Genomic DNA, 24,883 nt, shown 5'->3' on the forward strand with positions numbered 1-24,883 from the left:
GCGGTCTGTGTGGGTGGACCAATTCAGTTTGTCTGTGATGTGTACGCCGAGGAACTTAAAACTTACTACCCTCTCCACTACTGTTCCATCGATGTGGATAGGGGGGTGTTCCCTCTGCTGTTTCCTGAAGTCCACAATCATCTCCTTAGTTTTGTTGACGTTGAGTGTGAGGTTATTTTCCTGACACCACACTCCGAGGGCCCTCACCTCCTCCCTGTAGGCCATCTCGTCGTTGTTGGTAATCAAGCCTACCACTGTTGTGTCGTCCGCAAACTTGATGATTGAGTTGGAGGCGTGCGTGGCCACGCAGTCGTGGGTGAACAGGGAGTACAGGAGAGGGCTCAGAACGCACCCTTGTGGGGCCCCAGTGTTGAGGATCAGCGGGGTGGAGATGTTGTTGCCTACCCTCACCACCTTGGGGCGGCCCGTCAGGATGTCCAGTACCCAGTTGCACAGGGCGGGGTCGAGACCCAGGGTCTCGAGCTTGATGACGAAAAGGTCGTACTCTACAGATGTTGTAGAGGTCTTCCTACGAGGTCCAGAGCATGCTGGTTTTCTGTTCTACCTGATAATTAATTGCACCAGTTCTACCTGATAATTAATCAGTCCCTGATTAAAAGGGGAACCATTTTAAAAAGCAGTGGAACTGGCTTCGAGGCTGTTACAGGAATTACATTTCTATGTTTTAATACCCAATTAAAATTAAACACGGTCAATTCCTAAGAATTTGTAAGACTCTTATTTGCATAAAATGGACAGAGACCAGTCTGAAAATCAACCAGCAGCGTTTATTCTCGAGAGTGCTGAACATGATACAGTTTACCACAGGTTACAAACTGAAAATGACGTCATTAGTTTTCGTACTATCCCGTCTCATCTCCGCCCCAGTACAATGGCTGTATAGTTCAAGACTTCCCACATCGTCTCTCCCAAACTTAGATAATTTATGACCCGAGCCAAGGTCTGCCTGTGTAGATAAGCATTCTAGCCAGTCTGATGATAAATTCATTCATTTCTACCTACCAAGGAGTAGACAGTCATTGTTCTAGTTCTTGATTATAATTACACACATTATATTCAGTACTAGGATAAAAAGAAAATTAATACTTATACAGTAACATAATAGTATTCTGATTAGTCAGTCCTGATTGAAATGTATACATAATTAGTCATTATTGATTTTTTAAAAACCTTCCTGCATGAACGAGTCACTATTTTGATGTTTGCGGAGAACGACAGCATCACGTCAGGATTCTTTGATGAAGGTGCTGCTGCCTCCAGGTGTGGAGGTTCTGCTTTTTCTCCTGGCAGGTGATCTAAGGGTGGGACTGACCTCAATTTCAGGGCTGGTCAACATCAGGAAGAGAAAAATCATCATTCCGTCCTCTGAATGGAGCCCATAGTAGGCCTGTCAGCAGGGGCACAGAGAGGATCTGAGGCACGGAACACTTTTGTGTGTGGTTATTGTGTGGTTATTGTGTGGTTATTAGGATAAGGAGTCCCATAAACAGTAATCCTCAAAGCAGTGAGGATAAGTGAAAACAATTACACAACTGAATGAATGTTATACAAGCTCTACTGTGTTGGAAGCTCACATTATCTGAGATGAAGGCAAAGTTACCTGGAAGTAGCCTAACATTCACTGCACGCAGTACTTGAACATTTCAGCAAGTATATTGAAAAATCAAGAGAACGACAGTCCCCATTCTTAATGTCTCTGTGTCTAATGTGAATTTGACTGATAAATCAATAATCCAATCAAATCAAACTTAATTTGTCACATGCGCCAAATACAGCAAGTGTAGATTTTACCGTGAAATGCTTACTTACAAGCCCTTAACCAACAGTGCAGTTCAAGAAGAAGAAAATATATACCAAGTAGGCTAAAATAAAAAGAAATAATAAAAAGTAACACAATAAGAATAACAATAACGAAGCTATATACAGGGGGCACCGGTACCGAGTCAGTGTGAAGGGGTACAGGCTAGCTGAGGTAATCTGTACATGTAGGTGGGGGTGAAGTGACTATGCAAAGGTAACGAACAAACAGCGAGTAGCAGCAGTGTACAAGGGGGGGGTCAATGTAAATTGTCCAGTGGCGATTTTTATGAATTGTTCAGCAGTCTAATGGCTTGGGGGTAGAAGCTGTTAAGGAGCCTTTTGGTACTAGACTTGGTGCTCCGGTATGCTTGACCGTGCAGTAGCAGAGAAAACAGTCTATAACTTGGCTGACTGGAGTCTAACAATTTTATGGGCATTCCTCTGACACCGCCTAGTATATAGGTCCTGGATGGCAGGAAGCTTGGCCCCAGTGATGTACAGGGCCATTCGCACTACCCTCTGTATAGCGCCTTACGGTCACATGCCGAGCAGTTACCATTCCAGGCGGTGATGCAACCGGTCAGGATGCTCTCAATGGTGCAGCTGTAGAACTTTGAGGATCTGGGGGCCCATGCCAAATCTTTTCAGTCTCCTGAGGGGGAAAAGGTTTTGTCGTGACCTCTTCACGACTGTCTTGGTATGTTTGGACCATGATAGTTCGTTGGTGATGTGGACACCAAGGAACTTGAAATTCTCAACCTGCTCCACTACAGCCCAGTCGATGTTAATGGAGGCCTGTTTGGCCCACCTTTTCCTGTAGTCCACGATCAGCTCCTTTGTCTTGTTCACATTGAGGGAGAGGTTGTCGTCCTGGCACCACACTGCCAGTTCTCTGATATCCCTATTGGCCGTCTCATCGTTGTCGGTGATCGGGCCTACCACTTATGTCGTCAGCAAAAGTAATGATGGTGTTGGAGTCGTGTTTGGCCGCGCAGTAGTGGGTGAACAGGGAATACAGGAGGGGACTAAGTATGCGAATTGGGGCGGTTCGCAAATTGGAGTGGGTCTATAGTATCCGGGAGGATGCTGTTGATGTGAGCCATGTCCAGCCTTTCAAAGCACTTCAATGGCTACCGACGCAAGTGCTACAGGGCGGTAATCATTTAGCCAGGTTACCTTCACTTCCTTGGGCACAGGGACTATGGTGGTCTGCTTGAAACATGTTGGTATTACAGACTCCGTCCGGGAGAGGTTCAGAATGTCAGTGAAGACACTTGACAGTTGGTCCGCGCATGCTTTGAGTACACGTCCTGCTAATCCGTCTGGCCCAGCGGTTTTGTGAATGTTGACCTGTTTAAAGGTCTTGCTCACATCGACTACCGAGAGCGTTATCACACAGTCATCCAGAACAGCTGGTGCTTGTGTGCATGCTTCAGTGTTGCTTGCCTCGAGGCGAGCATATAAGGCATTTAGCTTGTCTGGTAGGATCGCGTCACTGGGCAGCTCTCGTCTGGGTTTCCCTTTGTAGTCCGTAATAGTTTTCAAGCCCTGCCACATCCGACGAGCATCAGAGCCGGTGTAGTAGGATTCAATCTTCATCCTGTATTGACACTTTTCTTGTTTGATGGTGCGTCTGAGGGCATAGTGGGATTTCTTATAAGCGTCCGGATTAGTCTCCCGCTCCTTGAAAATCGGCAGCTCTAGCCTTTAGCTCGATGTGGATGTTGCCTGTAATCCATGGCTTCTGGTTGAGATGTGTACGTACAGTCACTGTGGGGACGAAGTCATCTATGCATTTATTTATGAAGCCAGTGACTGAGGTGGTGTTTTCCTCAATGCCACTGGATGAATCCCGGAACATATTCCAGTCTGTGCTAGCAAAACAGTCCTGTAGTGTAGCATCCGCGTCATCTGACCAGTTCCGTATTGAGCGAAATTACGTTAATGCCATTTCACTTTCAGATCGACTGAAAACAATGAACAAACAAGTTATTTTCTTCAGTTCAAAACAATGTGTGAATATCTAATGAACAAAACATACTGGCATAAGGAGTGCCCAGTATACTGCCAACCAGACTCATAACAAAGAGCCTGGACTATCCTACTTTTGTGTTTCAAGGAGCTAATTACTGTTGAAGCCAAGGTCTTCCATTCACGTCACAGAGAGGACTTCCTAGTTCTAAATCCCCATCTATGAGAAGCTGATTGAAATATCTAATAAACCAAACATAAAAAGAGTTGAGGGGGAGGAAGAGCAGCTGGATGAGAGTTCTGAGAGAACGTCCTCAAGCTGCAGGTCTCCTGTTACACTTTCAGCATCTGGTCTTTTTTGTCTTTTGGTCTAAAAAAAATATACTGTTAAAACAACAAACAAAACCAAGAGAAGAAGAAATGATCTTTAATTAGACCTTTTCCTTTCATTTTCTAACCACCACTTCATCTTGAAGTGTATGGTCAGAAGAAAGAGGTCCACAGGCCTTCATAAGAATGGCATTTTACATTGACATTTTAGTAATTTAGTAGACACCTTTATCAAAAGCGATTTACAGTAAGTGCATTAAACTGAAGATAGCTAGGTGAGACAACCACATCACAGTCACAGTACATTGTTCCTCAATACAGAAGTTATAGAGCAGATTCAGTGCTAATAGGAAAAGACAAGTGTACGCCTTTTAAAGGGAAAGGGGGGATACCTAGTCAGATGTCCAACTAAATCTATTTAATTGAAATGTGTCTTCCGCATTTAGGTGGATAAAACTGAGATTTCTTTAAGATGCTCTTTGACGAGGTACGGTTTAAGTTGTTTTCGGAAGATGGAAACGGACTCTGCTGTCCAAGCTTCAGTGGGTGGATTCTCATGCTCTGAATGCAGAGTTGATAGCTATGTGGTCACGAAAATATTCAGACTCTAATCGAATGTTCATTTAATTCCCTCATGTGTTATACACAGTTCAAAGAGCAGGTACTCAAACTCTCCCACACAATGGGAAACCTGCAGCCTTTTGGGAGACAACTCTCATCCCATTTTTATATCCTGTGGCCAACCATAATAAACAGACGAGGGTCTGTTTGAATCAGGTTGAGACAAAACTCAAACCATGTTTCCTAACATATCTAAACATCCACACCCTGGCTCCATTCTCTGTTTTGTCTTCAAAGGTGCCGACTAGGTCTTGTGTGGGGTTATGGGTCCTGGAACCAGGTCCTTATTGCCTGCCCAGGCCTAGGCTCCTGACGAATGAGGAACAATGCACAGCACAACCATTAATTTATAGGGGACCTTTCTAACAACCCAGATCATTGTGACATCATGGTTGTTGCTACTGCAGATTTTACTGGGTTCTGGCTGCTGAGCATTACTCAAGTAGAGACCAGCATGTCCCATAACAGACTTAACTACATCACTTTCCCCAGATGAACACCCCATTCCATATAAGCATTTTAATACCACCAGCAAGTCAAAATACTAAAACACAGGCATAGTGTACTCATTTCTTTAATATATTCATCTTTAAAATCTTCTATATAAACATTTGTCAGCAGTGGCTTCCTGGTTGTATGGCTGGACTGGGCCAATCAAGCACCTGGTACAACAGGCCTGTTGGGAAAGGGGCCCCAATCACAGACCCTCAATAGCAGTTTTCCTTCCAGCCCATGGGGCAGGAATGTGGCCACCCATTGATAAAAGAAATACAACATTTACTACAGCACAACAAACGTAAAACACTCCTCTAGCTCCAGGAAAACACCTGCTACATAGCAAACAAAGCACTGTCAAGTTTCCATCTGAGGTGTTTTACCCAAAAGGCTCAGAATTGTGGGCCATGGCTCCAGCGGACCTGCTCTGACTTGGGCCTAATACCAGGCCACAGGAAGCTGGCATTTATACCGAACAAAAATATAAACACAACATCTAGTGTTAGTTTCATGAGCTGAAATAAAAGATCCCAGAAATGTTCCATACACACAAAAAGCATATTTCTCTCATATTTTGAGCACAAATTTGTTTATATTCCTGTTAGTGAGCATTTATCATTTGCCAAGATAATCCATCCACCTGACAGGTGTGGCATATCAAGAAGCTGATTAAACAGCATGATCTTTACAAAGGTGCACCTTGTGCTGGGGAAAATAAAAGGTCACTCTAAAATGTGCGGTTGTGTCACACAACACAATGCCACAGATGTATCAAGTTTTTGGGGAGCGTGCAATTGGCATGCTGACTGCAGGAATGTCCACCAGCGCTGTTACCAGATAATTGAATGTTAATTTCTCTACCATGAGCCACCAACAATTTTTGAAAATTTGGCAGTATGCCCAACCGGATTCACAACCACGTGTAACCAGGACCTCCACATCCGGCTTCTTCACCTGTGGGATCATCTGAGGGGGTGCTGAGGAGTATTTCGGTCTGTTACGTCAATTGACCCATTTCCTTATATGAACTGTAACTCAGTAAAATTGTTGAAAATGTTGAGTTTAGATTTTTGTTCAGCACACATAACAATGGCTAACTGTGAACACCTCACAAAGAAACTGTCTTGATGCAGAGGTTGTTGATCCTGCTCACCCCAAGTCTTTAGTGTCACACTCCTGGTGGAAACAACGATACTAGAGCTTACATCAACATAAAAACACTGGCAACACAATGGTGTAGGGCAAGTTAAGTGGAAGTTCCGCATAAGTCCCATTTATGTAAAACATGTGCATCGATCTAGATCATTGTGCATACTAAGTTTGACACGTTTAAAACAGTCACTGGTGGCATATACATGAAAATACAGCAGTTCACCATTGATGACAGATTAAATCATGATCATTAGTCTTGATTAAAGTACAGCCAATACAGTTAAATCACATTCCAGTTACCATTTAGTATTTATAATCTGAAAACAAAAATACAGTTAAGTGAAAGGAAACATCCCACTGGAGATTAAAAAGGCAGAACATAACAGATCAGGACAAATAGGAGGCAGAAAATAGGTCCCTTACCACAGTTACAGCAAAAAAGTGAATCTCTGTCCTACCATTGCTTACCCATAAAAATGCCCACATCAAACCAACATCTAAAATGCACAACTGTTTCGTAACCCCATTCAAATCCTCCCTGTACCCCAACATTGTTCCCCTAACCAGTGGTGTGAAAAGGGGTCACCTTCAATTTCATAGGTAACGCAGTGAAACAGGCATAAGTGTCAAGTAGGTATGGAGTCTTGGACAGTGCTTTTCAGTTTTCAGAACATGTTATTGTCAAGCTACTCCTCTGCAATTGACCTATTGGGGAGAGGGCCAGGCCGTACAGAGAACAGTTTGTACAGGGACATTGTTATTGAAATATATATATATATATATATATATATTCAAAAGACAACCGTCCTCTCACTTAATGCTTTATAGAACAATACCAAAGCTCCCTCTGTGTCTGCTCTCCCTTTCATTCCCTGTTCATAGAACAAACCAATCAATCATTTTCTCCTCCAGTCTTTTTTAGCACCCACGTCAAAGCTCTTCACTTTCTCTGAACATTGCACACAGTGAGCTCCAAAAGTATTGGGACAGTGACAATGTTGTTGTTTTTGTCTCTGTACTCCAGCACTTTGGATTTGAAATGATACAATGACTATGAGGTTACCTTTAATTTGATAGTATTGTCATCCATATCTGGTGAACGGTTTAGAAATGACAGCACTTTGTATACCCCCCCAATTTCAGGCGACAAAGTATTGGGACAAATTCACATATGTGTACTAAATTAGTCCCATAGTCATAGCACGCAATGAATACATCAAGCTCGTGACTACACATTTGTTGGATGCATTTGCTGTTTTTTTGGTTGTTTCAGATTTTGTGCCCATTAGAAATAAATGGTAATTCTTCATATCATTTTGGAGTCACTTATTGTAAATAAAAATAGAATATGTTTCTAAACACTTCTACATTCATGTGGATGCTACGTATGTATAATACTGAATGAATCGTGAATAATGAGAGAGAAAGTTAGACCCACAAATATCATACCCAAGACATGCTAAACTCACCATTACAATAACAGGGTATGATTTGTGCATCTGTAACTGAAGTACAGAGCCAAAACAACAACGTGTCACTGCCCCAATACTTTGAGCTCACAGTACATGAGACCCCCCTCTATTTTTCCCAGTCACCCTCTAACCAAGACGTCTTATTTAAGATCTTTGAAGAAAACAGTGAAGCACTGCAAGGCACACCCATCAAACTGCAACGAGAAGTAGGCCAATTGAAAATAGGCAGCACGATACGTGTGTGTAAGTATGTGGGTACCCCTTCAAATGAGTGAATTTGGCTATTACAGCCACACCTGTTGCTGGCAGGTGTATGAAAGAAAATCGAGCACACAGCCATGCAAACTCCATAGACAAACATTGTCAGTAGAATGGCCTTACTGAAGAGCTCAGTCATTTTCAAAAGGGCATCGACATTGGATGCCACCTTTCCAACATTTATTTAACTAGGCAAGTCCTTCCCAAATTGTGCGCCACCCTATGGGACTCCAAATCACGACGGTTGTGATTGAACCTGGAATCGAACTAGGGTCTGTAGTGACGCCTCTAGCACTGAGAAACTGTGCCTTACGCTGCGCCACTTGGGAGCCCCCAACAACTCAGTTCATCAAATGTCTGCCCTGCTAGAGCTGTCCCGGTCAAATGTAAGTGATGTTATTGTGAAGTGGAAACGTCTAGGAGCAATAACGGCTAAGTCGAAGTGGTAGACACACAAGAGCCATGCCAAGCGTCGGGCTGGAGTGTTCTACAGCTCGCCGCCATTGGACTCCGGAGCAGTGCAAACGCCTTCTCTGGAGTGATGAATCAAGCTTCACCATCTGGCAGGCCTACGGACGAATCTGGGTTTGGTGGACGCCAGGAGAACGCTACCTGCCTGACTGCATAGTGCCAACTGTAAAGTTTGGTGGAGGAGGAATAATGGTCTGGGGCTGTTTTTCATGGTTCGGGCTAGGCCTCTTAGTTCTAGTGATGGGAAAACTTAACGCTACAGTATACAATGACATTCTAGACGATTCTGTGGTTCAAACTTTGTGGCAAAAGTTTGGGGAAGGCCCTTTCCTGTTTCAGTGTGTAAGAACTTGACTGGCCTGCACAGAGCCCTGACCTCAACCCCATCGAACATCCTTTGGGATGAATTGGAACACCGACTGCGAGCCAGGCCTAACTAATTCTCTTGTTGCTCAATTCCCCACAGCAATGCCCCAACATCTAGTGGAAAGCCTTTCCAGAAGAGTGGAGGCTGTTATAGCAGCAAAGGGGGGACTAACTCCATATCAATACCCATGAGTTTGGAATGAGATGTTCGACAAGCAGGTGTCCACATACACTATATGACCAAAAGTATGTATTACAATTGCTATAAAAATGTGCTATATCACTTATCAAGGTTGTGTGTCAACACAGGGAATAGCAATGCTTATTTGACCGTAAACAACCTTTTGGAATGCTATTAAAGCATAACAGCATGTTTTCAAGTTGATACATGTAGTTGGTCCCACTGTAATCCCTGTCTAGCTACCTAGATAGTTTGCATTTATGGATGGTTCCGCTGTAAACCTTAAAATCATCTCCAAATTATTGCAATAACAAGGTCTGAACAAACAGCAGTTTTCAGAGAGCAGTCGAAGTTAAACAGTCTCAAGAAATGACATACAACTATCAGGAGAATGATTCCTGTCGGTGTGCTGCTAGTGCTTCTAAAAGGCAAGTCAAATCCTTCTGACCTCCACCAATAAATAAATACAGAACCAACATGCTAATGATGTACATGTGACACCCTCTAAACTCTCCCACAGCTCCTGGATCAGAAATTGGCAAACAATCTACCGACTGCCTGTTAAAAACCTGCGAGGGGCATAATATTGTCAATATTAATTCAACCAGCAGGCTCCAACAGAACAGACACTGCAGTGAGCTATTGATCTATGAAAACAAAGGTGACCGTGTGTGTGAGTATTATGCATAACATGGAAGGCACTATGGTAGAGTCCTTTTTAGTACAACAGAATAATTAGATTACAAGAGGAAAATAATCTTAGACACTCGTGTTAAAAAAGGTCAATGTTTGTTATAGAACTCAACATATTAGTTGTAACAAATGCCCTGGTTTCCCTGTGCTTATAAGGCATAATGAAGCTGTACATCCTACACATATTACATCTAAGTTAAAGATACTGAGATGTGCATTCTAGTCTACTCAAGACTATGTATTAAAATCCATCAAATCACCTAAAAACATATTAACAACAAATCATGTGTGCAGTTTAGAGCCTTAGCTAGGCCTAAATACAATGAACTAAATCTCTTCGCTTATATGCTGTAAACAAATTTAGAGCTAAAACCTTCAAACTAAACCCACAATCATATATGATGCCCCTTCACCTCAAATACTTTGTCAAGGAAGAAAAAATGACTGTAGAAGTACTCTTTCCACAAGAGGGTGATATTCATAATCTTTAGTTTACATAATAAGTGTTGATAGTACTTCAAATTATTCCAGCAGCATCAATCACTTGTTTCTGGAAGCATGTCAAGTTTGACTGTTAATAAGGAGTGAATAAATAAGGTTTACAACTTATAAACATTAAGAGGATTCGTAAAAATCTCCAACCAGATTCACCTAAGACACATGATTTTCAAAAATATGTTAGCGTCGACTACAGCAATATACCTGCCATGTGTTGATGACTTTCAATTATTGACAGGACAGCAGACAGTGAGACAGATTTAAAAAATAATTTTAAAAAGCCTATAGATCATTGGTATTCTAACTTTTTCAGGGGGGGACCAACCCTTTCTTTCGTAATCCTTTCTCGAGACCCCCCCACCCAAGGGGTAATGACATAACCTTAAAACGGAAACATTTAGATTGTTACATCAACAAATAAAAATGTAATGAATTTAAGTTTCTCTTATTAAAATTAAACGAAACCATTCAAATACATTTACTCAAAATAGTATTTTTCAAATTCTTTCTCAAAAACATTTGTATAATGTCAAATAAAATTATCTGTACTCTCAATTTGCTTACTTTTAATATTGGGGGACCACAGCAGTTCCCACACAACCTAACTAACTAGAGGTCACGTCCCTGACTTTGAATACCACAGCTTTAGATGGTGACATTGGAATGATAAAATCCCTGTCATTTAAGCAAAATCATTGAGTGCTTTCTGAATGCATAAGGAAAGAAGATGCCAGCAGTATGACTTCTGTAGAGTAAAAAAAAAGGCTTCCTAGGGTAATTGCATAATTTTGGTTTGAAGGGTCCGAGTGAGTTAGTGTGTACCGGTCAGTGGCCTGTCTGTGGACCTTTTGCAGGTGGCTCCTGCTGCAGGAAGGGGGTGAACGAGGACCGCACAGTGCGGCCCCTCAGGGGCTGCTGCACGCGGAAGTTGTTGACCATGCTCTTCTGCACCTCCTCCTCTGCCGAGGTGAAGAGAAGGCTCCGGAACACTGCCAGCTGAGAAAGGGACAATGTGTTACGCAGAGTTAAAATACCATGGTGTAAACCGCTGGTAATGCCATTGATGTTCCCTCCCTGTTCTCCACTAGCAAACAAACACATACAAATCCACACTAACCTGGTCATGGCTGACTTCGATGTGCTGCTTCATTATAATCCAGGTCACTGCCTCAGTCAGAGGAGGAGTGGTAAGTGACCCTGCATACGTCCAGTAATCGTCAATGTTAGCAGGCAGTAGGCAGGCTGGGTCAAACCTAGTGAACTCAACAACACTGTCCTAGGGAGTGAAAACAGAAAGAGGAAAGGGTTACATGGTGCTGCCAACCATGTAATAATAATAATTGTCATTGGCATTCCCCATCCATAATAACTTGATAGTAGTGGCATGTAATTTGACTCATGGCCACTAGATGGCAGTTAGTTGACCATCTTCCCATCTCTGATCATATTTCAGAATTGTTCTTTTGTGTAATAATTCTGTGGGAGGTAACAAATGGTGTTCTACCCTCTACCATTCCTGTATAGCTCCCACACTGTCGTCACTCTCCCCCTCACATACTATTGCCATACAAATGTCACGTGTGCTCCACCTGAGACTTGTCCAGATTGCCCAACAGTACATGGACTATTTTTGTTCTTACGCTTGGGCGGCCTTCTCAGAAACTCCGAGGCATATACCACCTGCTTGAAATGTGCTCTTTGAAACCTTGGTTTTAAAAAAAGAAAAAAAAATCTACTTCATGATTTAAGTGGCCAATCATTGAACTCACCTTGTGTCTGACAGCAGGTAGGGCATCCACTAGTTTCTGCAGTCCCTCGTGTCTCTTCCCTATCTGAGGAGTAAAATAATCTGTGTCTGAGCACTGAGTCCATCTGTCAGGCATGGGGGGTGTGTGTGTGTGTGTGTGTGTGTGTGTGTGTGTGTGTGTGTGTGTGTGTGTGTGTGTGTGTGTATGTATATAACAGTAGTGGTGGTGGGTTGCATATTGAAGGGATGCATCAATAGCTATGTTAACGAAGAGCAATAAATGACCTTGAGGAAGACTCCGATGACAGCCAGTCCATTCTCCTCCATCACAGCTTCCTCAAACCGCCTGTACTTATTAGAGTTCCAGTGGACCATGTGGAGCTAGGAACAGAAAAGACGGAGGATATGTAAATCAAAGTGCGCTTATCCACACACCCAGAGTCAGGTTGTAGACTTTTGTTGACATATGTCATGATATACTGATTGCATTCAAATGCAATGTGTCACAAATGATATATGTTGCTGAAAAATGATGAACCTAATTCATGTTTAATATCATTCTCAAGATAAACAGCCAAAAAGCAGAAGTAAAACAAATTTGGGATCATATTCTGAACTTCAAAATACACCCCAAAATACCCATCCTTAACTGACAGGAATCAGTATCTATTAAACCAAACTGAGCATTGTCTGACCCAGAGGTCACATGTAGCTCCTCTTTGTTTCACTCTATTTTAGTTCCCAACAATGGCCCACAGTCACACTGGGATCAGGGGAGGTTTACATAAAGAAAAAAGGAGTTACAAACCAATAAATACTCAGACTGTGGTGTGCTCCTATTAGGCCCACAGAGAGAGTTGTGTTGTAATCGTAACTTCAGCCTCTCTACACCTGGGGAATGTTGAGAACCCTGACATGGTCAGATTCTCACAGCCATTAACGACAGCAGGATTGACCAGAATGCAGTTCACGCAGAGCATTCTGCTTCTATATGTAGAGGTTTCCAACAGCACAATACTCCTCTGTCACAAAAATTCCATGCCAATATAGTCATGGATTGGCTGGGACAGCACTATGCCCTGATGTCTAAAAGCAGTCCTTCCACCATTCCACAGTCTCCTGAAGACTACAGGTCTACTAGACTTGACATGTTAGGAGGTTTTTCAAATTGCATAGAGGCATTCAACAAAATTGACATTTAAAATACAACACACTAACTCTCAAGGAAGAGGATGTGCGGTAGCTACCTCAGCAGGGAAGAGGCGGCGGTCCACGGTATGCTCGGAACCCCACGCGTTACTCTCCCCCCAATGGAAGTGGAACTGACACAGCCGGAAGTTATCTTCCAGAGGACCCCCTTTAAGTACTGAGTGAGGGATGGAGAAGAATAAATAGATCATTCGGTGTTATATTAGAGAGCCAAGAATGGGAAACAGTAGCTAGTACATAAATAACAGCTGAGTGGGGGTTAAAAACATGATTATATAAACATACATGCTAAAACACAACAAGTATCCTCTCTCTTCACACACACACACACACTATTATTATTTATTTTTTTACACAATAAGCCTATTGTATAATTGGAATGAAAATATGTATAAAGTATATTATTAAAGCAGTGAAACAAAATATACATTTTGAATTAACATTCAATTGAAAATGAGAAATGTCTAAACAATACATTTCAAGACAGAGTGATGTTGAGAAATAAGACTAGGGCAGGGATACTTAAAAAGCTAATCAAAGTCACATTCCATGTGGTGGGCATTCTGGTTTTAATGAGGCACATTGCAGAGCAGAGAGTCCTTACTGGATTTGTCAGTGGTGTCGTCGTACTCAACCAGGAATGAGTACCCGTTGTTCCATATCTGTGAGCACGTCTCGGGGTCGTAATCCGGGGTCAGCGGCTTAAGGTGCGGATCAAAAACGCTCTTACGCACCCGAATATCGATAGGAGATTGTCTGTTACCCCCTGGAGCAACGAGTGGTCCCTGCCACATTGGATGCACTGGAGTCAAAGGATGAGAGAGGATTTCAATCTAGGCTGACAGTAATGTTTGTGATGAATAAAGCCCAACCAGGAAATACAGGGCACATGTGGAAATCACATTTGGTCCTATTGCTTAGCCCACTAAAACAAAGACAAATGCTGACACTTACTTTTCATTGTGTACTCTCCAGCTTCCTGCATTATTATTTAGCTATTATAGTCAAAATGCCAAACATAAAATACGATTAAAATGTATTACAGTAGACCAGCAATTCAACAGACTGAGTTAGACCAGTAAGCCTCCTCCCTACATCCCGTTTAAAGAAATGAGTAAAGCAGAGGAGGAATGAGACACTTGGGTTATTCCTCATGAAACTAGGACAACAAAAAAAGACCATGATTTGGCAGATTTTCACAACATTTAATATACAGAACAGTCCTTTGGAGGAAGGTTTGTTGACATATATTTAACATTTGTAACAAAGCACAATTGAGAAATAATTAATGAAAATGAGCATATTTATAACATTTTGTCCTTACCCAGGCCTCCTTTAAGACTAATAATATAATTTATCTGTAGGTGCCTAAAAGAAAACACTGGTATCATATGATTGTTTTCCCCACTTGCTCAGTAATAGTAATAGCAGTAGTATTTTGATTTCAATAAAAGTCTTACATTAAATGTATACATATTGAAAAATCTAAACATGAATATAGAAAATATACCAGTTAAGACTTGGCACATTTTTCAATATAGGGGGGTGTCCTGGTTTCGTGAGGAATCACCCACTTCCTTCCTCTTACTCGTACTCAAAGGAAATTGCAGAATAAGTCAAATGTGGGTAGGTTACAGAAACGGACTCTCGGAATGTATTGGCAGCCCAACAGGTCTTCTCCACAGAAGGAGAGACAGAAGTCGTTCAGTTCTGAACGCAAAGTTTATTAAATATGCATTTTCTGGCATTACAATAAATCTACTAGGACCTCCTATATCTGTACAATGGTCCGTTGGAAAAGGTATTTTAAATGGGAACAATTATTTTTAAGTGAACCTTTTTGCTACTGTAGCCATGGCTCTAATGTGTGTCGCTGCTGTGTAACCTGCAGTTTTAAATTGGGAACACCAATGCGACAACAAAAATGTATTTTTATTATAATTGTTGTAACAAGGCTTCGCTGTACCGTTGTTTCCCGAGCGCAGATTCGTTAGCTTCATGCTTGCACCCTTACTACAGCGAACGCGGTTGTTTCCTACTAGCACACAGTTCAAAAGATCGGACTCATTAACCAGGGCAACGTTTCTTTTTCTTCCTGTCAAGGATTGGAAGCCGTATTTTACATTCCTAATAACTGTCACCGGCCATTAACCATTTGTTTTAAACCTTGTTTCGTCATGTTTGTCACTTGACTAACTAGCTAGCTAACAACCCGGTAACATTACCAGTATATACATTTTTCTAGGACATAACGTGTTCCAGATTTAGCTAGAATTCATATAGGGATGCTATATCTCAATAAATGCTATGTTGTGCTCCTAACTTTTTAAAGTTGTGAGCACCAGTGCTAACAATGCATTTACATTTAGAGCCCTGACTGTACCGTATTAAAATAAAAAGCCTATTCTTACTACCATTTTTTTTAATGCAGCCTAGTTTCCCATCCTGTGTAATATAAATTGTGACAATGAAGATCATAAAATGTCGGATTTTTTTTCAAAGCTTACTTCCTGTACTGAAATGAGCTATGGATTGTTGTATAATGCACTCTTCATAATCTTCTATAGCTCATGTATAGACAATGTGTTCTAATTCTGTGGCCCAGTGGATCGCAGGGAGATACATCTGCCAAAGGTTTCTCAGTGAGGTATGCAGGGTCATGGGTAGTAAAAATAGGTTGAACACCAGTAGGACTCTTATAGCAAACATTAACATTGTGGTTCTCACCATAAAAATCAACCATGTTCATTATCTTCATCAGGATTTGAGGCATAATGCCAATTACAGGACCTCCATGTGTTTCTCAGAACATGACTGCTTTTTCTGTGCCCTAAACTGACTAATTTGCTCTTTTTACCATTTAATCCATAGAATGGTCCTTTAGAGCAAGGTTTCGTGAATCAGCTGTGTAGTGCTAGGGCAAAAACCAAAACTTGCACCCCGGGGTAAACAATTAATCAAAGTTGGCATATTGAGGACATTTTGGCCTTCTGGAGTCTTAAGGCCTGCGTAATGTTTGATCTGTAGGTGCTACAAAGCAAACTTTGATGTCAAATTAAGCTTTACCACTTGCTCTGTAATATGAGTAGTATTTTTCAGTAACAGTTCTTACATTAATTTATGAAGATTGAAAAATATAAAAACATGAATATTGAAAATAACATTTTTGATTAAGCAAATGTTTCAATACATTGTTACTCTACGGCAGGGATCATCAACTAGATTCAGCCGTGGAATTTTTTTTTCTTGAGCAGATGGTCAGGAACATAATTACAAATCATTTGTAGAATGCAAAACTGACCGCAAGAAGCTCAAACAGATATAATATTTGACTAAAACAATTTAAAGCATGCTTACATTTTTAGATGATCACCTCTATTATGTTTGGGAATACTAAGAACATTATTATACTTTGGGGGAAAAAAATCTGTTCCATCACTTGGAGCCAGTTTGCTGCCATTTTACAGTTGTTTACATTTACACAAGGAGGGGCAAATACATAAACAAATGTAAAAAAAAGTTTTTAAATCACCTGAAGGACAAATTCCCAGTGAGGGAAACTTGCGCTATGGCCATATCAAGGTTCAAGAGAGGCATATTTGCTACTTTTTGGAGTTATGATCATATTTTAATGCATGACCAACAGAGTGAATGTGAAAATGGATAAAAAAGGATTTCCCTCTGAAGGTGATTTGCAGGATGTCCAATTACACAAGTAAAAGAAGGGCTGTGAATGGTTACATTGCCTACTATAGCAATTTCACTACGAAATGGGCCATCACTTTAGAACTACCAGAGACTCCACTCTGGAACTTCGTTATGCCCATAGTAGAGTATATAATGGTTCAACAACATATAGAAAAATATGAATAAACATTTTCTATATTTTTATTTTAATATTTTTCTATATTCAATGAATGTAAGAAAATCATCGAAATAAAAAAAAACGCTCATATTTCAGAACAAGCGTTAAAGCTTCATACGACACTAATTTTTGCTTTGTTGCACCTACATATGAAACATTATGGAGTCTTTAAAGGACTGTGTGAGGCCGAAATGTAATAAATATGCCAACTTTGATTCCTTATTCACAATGAATAATGATTTTAGATACAAATGTCAAATAGTTAACAATCCTTCCTCCAAAAAGTACCACTGTATGGATTAAATGTGGTCAAAATGCCCTAAATCATGGTGTATCTTTGGCCTGGTTTCGTGAGGAATCCCTCTTTTGAGAGCCCAAGCAGAGCTTCCCTGGAAGGAAAACGTTTTTACTTCCACTTTATTTTCCCAATGGATGTACCCCAAAAGAATGTATGGGTTTCCCTGGGACTGAAGAAATTAAAACATAAAATGCAACTCAGTGGGGCAGTAGTTCTTGACAAACATCATTTTACAGTTGAAGTCGTAAGTTTACATACACCTAGGTTGGAGTCATTAAAACTCGTTTATCAACCACTTCACACATTTCTTGTTAACAAACTATAGTTTTGGCAAATCGGTAAGGATATCTACTTTATGCATGACAAGTAATTTTTCCAGTAATTATTTACAGGTTATTTCACTGTATCACAATTCCAGTGGGTCAGAAGTTTACATACACCAAGTTACCTGTGCCTTTCAACAACTTGGAAAATTCCAGAAAATTATGTCATGGCTTTAGAAGCTTCGGATAGGCAAATTGACTTCATTTGAGTCAATTGGAAGTGTAGCTGTGGATGTATTTCAAGGCCTACCTTCATACTCAGTGCCTCTTTGCTTGACAGCATGGGAAAAATCAAGAGAAATCAGCCAATACCACAGAAAAAAAACATGTAGACCTCCACAAGTCTGGAAATTGCTCCCAAGGATGAAACAAACGCCTGAAGGTAGGTACCACGTTCATCTGCACAAACAATAGTACTCAAGTATAAATGCCATGGGACCACGTAGCCGTCATACTGCTCAAGAAGGAGATGCATTCTGTCTCCTAGAGATGAACGTACTTTGGTGCGAAAAGTGCAAATCAATCCCAGAACAGCAGCAAAGGACCTTGTGAAGATGCTGGAGGAAACGGGTACAAAAGTATCTATATCCACAGTAAAACGAGTCCTACATCGACATAACCTGAAAAGGCCGCTCAGCAAGGGAGAAGCCACTGCTCAAAAACCGCCATAAAAAAAGCCAGACTACGGTTTGCAACTGCACATGGGGTCAAAGATGGTACTTTTGAGAAATGTCCTCTGGTCTGATGAAACAAAAATAGAACTGTTTGGCCATAATGACCATTATAGAGGAAAAGGGGGAAGTCTTGCAAGCCGAAGAACATCATCCCAACCGTGAAGCACAGGTGTGGCCGCATCATGTTGTGGGGGTGCTTTGCTGCAGGAGGGACTGGTGCACTTCAAAGTAGATGGCAACAGACGAACGCCGTTACAGAATCACCCACCACACCCGGACCGAGCGGCGTGGTAACAGGCAGCGACAGCAGGAGCAGCGAAAGGAGGAATGGACACGGGAAGACGTGTTGAATGGCAAAGGTTGTTACACTTGGGAGGAGATACTGGCCGGAAGAGATCGCCTCCCATGGGAACAGGTGGAGGCGCTTAGGTGAGCAGAGGCAGCCGGAGATAGGAGCCGACGATACGAGGGAACACGGTTGGCAAGGAAGCCCGAAAAGCAGCCCCAAAAATGTATTGGGGGGGGCTCAGGGAGAGTGTGGCAGAGTCAGGAGACAGACCTGAGCCAACTCCCCCTGTTAATCGTGAGGAGCAGCGATCAAAGGACTTCTGGACTTGGGAAGAGATATTGGACGGAAAAGGACCATGGGCACAGCCTGGAGAATATCGCCGCCCCAAGGAAGAACTGGAGGCGGCGAAAGCGGAGAGGCGCTGGTATGAAGAGGCAGCACGACGAAGCGGATGGAAGCCTGAGAGTCAGACCCAAAAATTTATTGGGGGGGGCTTACAGGGAGTATGGCTATGCCAGGTAGGAGACCTGCGCAAACTCCCTGTGCTTACCGGGTGCTAGAGAGACCGGGCAGGCACAGTGTTATGCTATGGAGCGCAGTGTTTCCAGTGCTGGTGCACATTTATGGAGTGGGGTCCACGTCCCGAGCCGGAGCCGCCACCATGGACAGACGCCCACCCGGACCCTCCCTATGGTTTTGAGGTGCGTCTGGGAGTCCGCACCTTTGGGGGGGTTCTGTCACGCCTTGGTCTTAGTATTTTGTGTTTTCTTTAATTATTTGTTCAGTGCAGCAAACTCTCTCCAGAAGTTCAGTGAGGATCTCTGAATGATCCAATGTTGACCTAAATGACTAATGATGATAAATACAATCCACCTGTGTGTAATCAAGTCTCCGTATAAATGCACCTGCACTGTGATAGTCTCAGAGGTCTGTTAAAAGCGCAGAGAGCATCATGAAGAACAAGGAACACACCAGGCAGGTCCGAGATACTGTTGTGAAGAAGTTTAAAGCCGGATTTGGATACAAAAAGATTTCCCAAGCTTTAAACATCCCAAGGAGCACTGTGCAAGCGATAATATTGAAATGGGAGGAGTATCAGACCACTGCAAATCTACCAAGACCTGGCCGTCCCTCTAAACTTTCAGCTCATACAAGGAGAAGACTGATCAGAGATGCAGCCAAGAGGCCCATGATCACTCTGGATGAACTGCAGAGATCTACAGCTGAGGTGGGAGACTCTGTCCATAGGATAACAATCAGGTGTATATTGCACAAATCTGGCCTTTATGGAAGAGTGGCAAGAAGAAAGCCATTTCTTAAAGAAATCCATAAAAAGTGTTGTTTAAAGTTTGCCACAAGCCACCTGGGAGACACACCAAACATGTGGAAGAAGGAGCTCTGGTCAGATGAAACCAAAATTGAACTTTTTGGCAAAAATGCAAAACGTTATGTTTGGCGTAAAAGCAACACAGCTCATCACCCTGAACACACCATTCCCACTGTCAAACATGGTGGTGGCAGCATCATGGTTTGGGCCTGCTTTTCTTCAGCAGGGACAGGGAAGATGGTTCAAATTGATGGATGGAGCCAAATACAGGACCATTCTGGAAGAAAACCTGATGGAGTCAAAAGACCTGAGACTGGGACGGAGATTTGTCTTCCAACAAGACAATGATCCAAAACATAAAGCAAATTCTACAATGGAATTGTTAAAAAATAAACATATCCAGGTGTTAGAATGGCCAAGTAAGTCAAAGTCCAGACCTGAATCCAATCGAGAATCTGTGGAAAGAACTGAAAACTGCTGTTCACAAATGCTCTCCATCCAACCTCACTGAGCTCGAGCTGTTTTGCAAGGAGGAATGGGAAAAAATGTCAGTCTCTCGATGTGCAAAACTGATAGAGACATACCCCAAGCGACTTACAGCTATAATCGCAGCAAAAGGTGGCGCTACAAAGTATTAACTTAAGGGGGCTGAATAATTTTGCATGCCCAATTTTTCAGTTTTTGATTTGTTAAAAAAGTTTGAAATATCCAATAAATGTCATTCCACTTCATGATTGTGTCCCACTTGTTGTTGATTCTTCACAAAAAAATACAGTTTTATATCTTTATGTTTGAAGCCTGAAATGTGGCAAAAGGTCGCAAAATTCAAGGGGGCCGAATACTTTCGCAAGGCACAGTATGTATGTATGTATGTATGTATGTATGTATGTATGTATGTATGTATGTATGTATAAAATATTACACACACACACACTTTTGTTGATTTTTTTAAGGTGTCTTGGACACACACAGTTCCAGCAGTAAGTGTAAAGCGGCTGTTCTCATCCAAGTGCTGGGTGGCTAAAGATCAGTCACACCATCTGGCCTGGAGAAAAGTACACATTTCAGAGTACTGTTTTAACACATCTGGCTCTAGAGCCAAGACCCTTTTCATTTGACTGGTTTGCCTTACCCAGTAGGGCGTGCCAGTGCCTGACCAGAGGACTCCACTGTCATGTGACATACTCCACGGAACCTTCTGGCTGTTACTCTTGGCCAACGCATTTGGCTCCATAGTGGGGACCCGATTGCCCTTCAGTACCTTCCTCGATCACAGCTGACAACTCGTGACCATTAAGCTCTCTAAAATGGTAGAACTGGTGGCAGTTTGGGACAAAGTGTAATTTGCTCCAACTTCCCATCTATATGGAGTTAGGGAAAGACTGGATTATCTGGGTGTTTGTCAAGCTTTCTTGTCATAACAGGGGGACATTTGTGAGACAGCACAGAACTACGGGGCAGAGATCCAAAACTGGAATCAAATAGAGATAGTTCAACTATGTTGTGCAGGACAGAGGAAATCAGGAAATGGGGTGTAATGCTCCTCAAAGCCTCTCCAGCAGAATGCACTGCCGGGTCAGGAAGGGGCCCTTAAACAAAAACGATGCATTTAAGTTGGAGAAAGTGATAAATAAAACTATTGTGACGTGGTTGAGAAAGTATTTGTATTCCTTGCAAAAAAAATGTTATTAAGAGCGTGACTGAAAATATATATTTTTCTTTCATCACAGAAAATTGATGTATGCTTGTTAAAATGTAGATTTTAAGCCACTTCTTCCAGACGTCGCTGGTTCTGGGCAGATCCCCTGAAAACAAGAACACTTGTGCAGAGATTCCATTTACCATTCCAAAATTATTACAGAAACAACATCTAGGCCTAGCTCTACAAAGTGTATTACCACAGTCCTTGGCCTGTGCCATGTCTGCAGGAAACTTGTGCATGGTACATGTGGTGGCACAGTCTTCATGCTCATCGTGCTGTCATTGTATTGTTTGGAAAAGCAAGGCAACCAGGTGGTTGCACACAGGACAGAAGGCTTCATGTCCGTGTACAAAGTGAACTACAGTACCAATATCAGTGGCAGTATGATTTATAAATCTCTTTCTATAGAAGACAAAGCAAAAAATGTAATGCACAGCTGCCAAACCTAATTGAAAGGGTTAGGCAGTGCTACAGTAGATAAACAAAGAGTATGGTCTTTATGAGAGTTATATTGTAGAGTTAAAGGAAATCTGCAACCACAGTAAAACAAAAGCAATGAACTTGGTCAAATCTGAACTTTTCCTAATCTTATCTATGGGTAACCTGCAGTGAATGGGGCTCCTCGTTCTTGCTCATTGACCTTTAGCACCTAGCTCTCAAACAAACTCCCCATTCCCTTGCTCAATACTGAACATTTATAGAAAAACAAAAAAACATTTAAAACGTATCATTAGTTGTCAAATCAAGGAAGGCCTCACGTCATCAATTTGGTAGCACTTGAACTGAATTACTTGTTATAGCTAGCAACATGTTATCTTTAGTCACAGGTTAAACAATGGCATAACGTTGTAGCTTGAGTTGGTAGCTAACATTACAGAGTTAGCTACAGCTAGCTAGCTGGTGATGGTAAATATAGCTGATGGTAAACTTACCTTCATGATTGAAAAGGTAGTTCTCGTGGAAGAACATATCATTTATCGAGCTTTGGCCTCAGTCGCCGAGTGGAGCGCAACAAGATTTGATCAGACAGATGTGGTTACTTTTGGCAGGTCAAGCAGAAGTGGTAAAAAAATAAAATAAATAACAGCTCCATTTTGCGGGATGTTGTGCTACGCACTTCCGGGTTGGAGCGAGCGGTCGCATCGGCACTTCGCTCCGCAGGTAGTATAACTTTTTCATTACATTATAGTACAACGGTTTGATTTGTCTAATCTTAGCAATTTCTTCTTAGCTAGCGACATAGCCGTCCTTGTATCAAAGATAATTGCATAATTATCGTATTTCGTCGTCCTAACGTAGTCTTCACTTCACCAGCTAGCCAGCCAGCAAACGCCCACCGATTAGCAGCACTGTTACACTCAACTGAACGACTTGATTAGTGTAGTGTTAGCTAGCTACATAGCTGTCTTTGCCGTCTTCGTATCCTAGATAATTGTGTAGTTTAGAGTGTGTAGTCTTAGAGTGATTATCTTATTTACCGAGGTTAGCTAGCCAGCTATTTGTCATCCTTAACGTAGGAGACTCTGCTAGCTAGCTAACAGCTAACAGCTAGCCAACGTCTACTGAATAGAACTCAACAACCCGGTCGCATTCACAGGTAGTATCACATTTTCATTTCATTTCATTACAGTACAACGGTTTGATTTGTTTGATCGTAGCTAGCTACATAGCTAGCTACATAGCCGTCTTTGTATCAAAGATAATTGTGTAGTCTAGAGCGATTTTCTAGGTTAGCTAGCCAGCTATTGTCGTTCTTTTAACGCAACGTAACGTAAACAACACTGCTAGCTAGCCAGCTAGCCCCCGAATAGCAGCACTGCAGAAACTATTACACTCAACGGAACGACTTGATTAGTGTAGTGTCAACAACGCAGCCACTGCCAGCTAGCCTACTTCAGCAGTACTGTATCATTTTAATCATTTTACTCAATAAGATTCTTGCTACGTAAGCTTAACTTTCTGAACATTCGAGACGTGTAGTCCACTTGTCATTCCAATCTCCTTGCATTAGCGTAGCCTCTTCTGTAGCCTGTCAACTATGTGTATGTCTATCCCTGTTCTCTCCTCTCTGCACAGACCATACAAACGCTCCACACCGCGTGGCCGCGGCCACCCTAATCTGGTGGTCCCAGCGCGCACGACCCACGTGGAGTTCCAGGTCTCTGGTAGCCTCTGGAACTGCCGATCTGCGGCCAACAAGGCAGAGTTCATCTCAGCCTATGCCTCCCTCCAGTCCCTCGACTTCTTGGCACTGACGGAAACATGGATCACCACAGACAACACTGCTACTCCTACTGCTCTCTCTTCGTCCGCCCACGTGTTCTCGCACACCCCGAGAGCTTCTGGTCAGCGGGGTGGTGGCACCGGGATCCTCATCTCTCCCAAGTGGTCATTCTCTCTTTCTCCCCTTACCCATCTGTCTATCGCCTCCTTTGAATTCCATGCTGTCACAGTTACCAGCCCTTTCAAGCTTAACATCCTTATCATTTATCGCCCTCCAGGTTCCCTCTGAGAGTTCATCAATGAGCTTGATAAGCTCCTTTCCTGAGGACGGCTCACCTCTCACAGTGCTGGGCGACTTTAACCTCCCCACGTCTACCTTTAACTCATTCCTCTCTGCCTCCTTCTTTCCACTCCTCTCCTCTTTTGACCTCACCCTCTCACCTTCCCCCCCTACTCACAAGGCAGGCAATACGCTCGACCTCATCTTTACTAGATGCTGTTCTTCCACTAACCTCATTGCAACTCCCCTCCAAGTCTCCGACCACTACCTTGTATCCTTTTCCCTCTCGCTCTCATCTAACACCTCCCACACTGCCCCTACTCGGATGGTATCGCGCCGTCCCAACCTTCGCTCTCTCTCCCCCGCTACTCTCTCCTCTTCCATCCTATCATCTCTTCCCTCTGCTCAAACCTTCTCCAACCCATCTCCTGATTCTGCCTCCTCAACCCTCCTCTGCTCCCTTTCTGCATCCTTCGACTCTCTATGTCCCCTATCCTCCAGGCCGGCTCGGTCCTCCCCTCCCGCCCCGTGGCTCGACGACTCATTGCGATCTCACAGAACAGGGCTCCGGGCAGCCGAGCGGAAATGGAGGAAAACTCGCCTCCCTGCAGACCTGG

At 42.5% G+C, this 24,883-nt stretch overlaps 1 protein-coding gene across 2 annotated transcripts in view; it reads right to left on the reverse strand.

Annotated features, from left to right (window-relative positions):
* Positions 1-768: 768 nt before the first annotated feature.
* The window catches only part of LOC118396593 (carbonic anhydrase 5B, mitochondrial-like), a 29,071-nt gene continuing 4,956 nt past the window's right edge, over positions 769-24,883 (reverse strand). Inside the window, exons 1-7 of one of the 2 annotated variants that reach the window (XM_035790887.2) lie at positions 14,240-14,623; positions 13,890-14,087; positions 13,324-13,442; positions 12,362-12,457; positions 12,099-12,161; positions 11,447-11,605; positions 769-11,325 (exon numbers count right to left, since the gene is read on the reverse strand). In XM_035790887.2, the coding sequence (XP_035646780.1) occupies positions 11,155-11,325; positions 11,447-11,605; positions 12,099-12,161; positions 12,362-12,457; positions 13,324-13,442; positions 13,890-14,087; positions 14,240-14,270 (837 nt within the window). In that variant the 5' untranslated portion in view covers positions 14,271-14,623 and the 3' untranslated portion in view covers positions 769-11,154. Of the gene's footprint in view, positions 11,326-11,446; positions 11,606-12,098; positions 12,162-12,361; positions 12,458-13,323; positions 13,443-13,889; positions 14,088-14,239; positions 14,624-24,883 lie in introns of those variants that run through there. The other variant, XM_035790886.2, reaches the window with a different exon arrangement.

This window comes from Oncorhynchus keta, chromosome 17 (genome assembly GCF_023373465.1).
Source record: "Oncorhynchus keta strain PuntledgeMale-10-30-2019 chromosome 17, Oket_V2, whole genome shotgun sequence".
Lineage (NCBI taxonomy): Eukaryota > Metazoa > Chordata > Actinopteri > Salmoniformes > Salmonidae > Oncorhynchus > Oncorhynchus keta.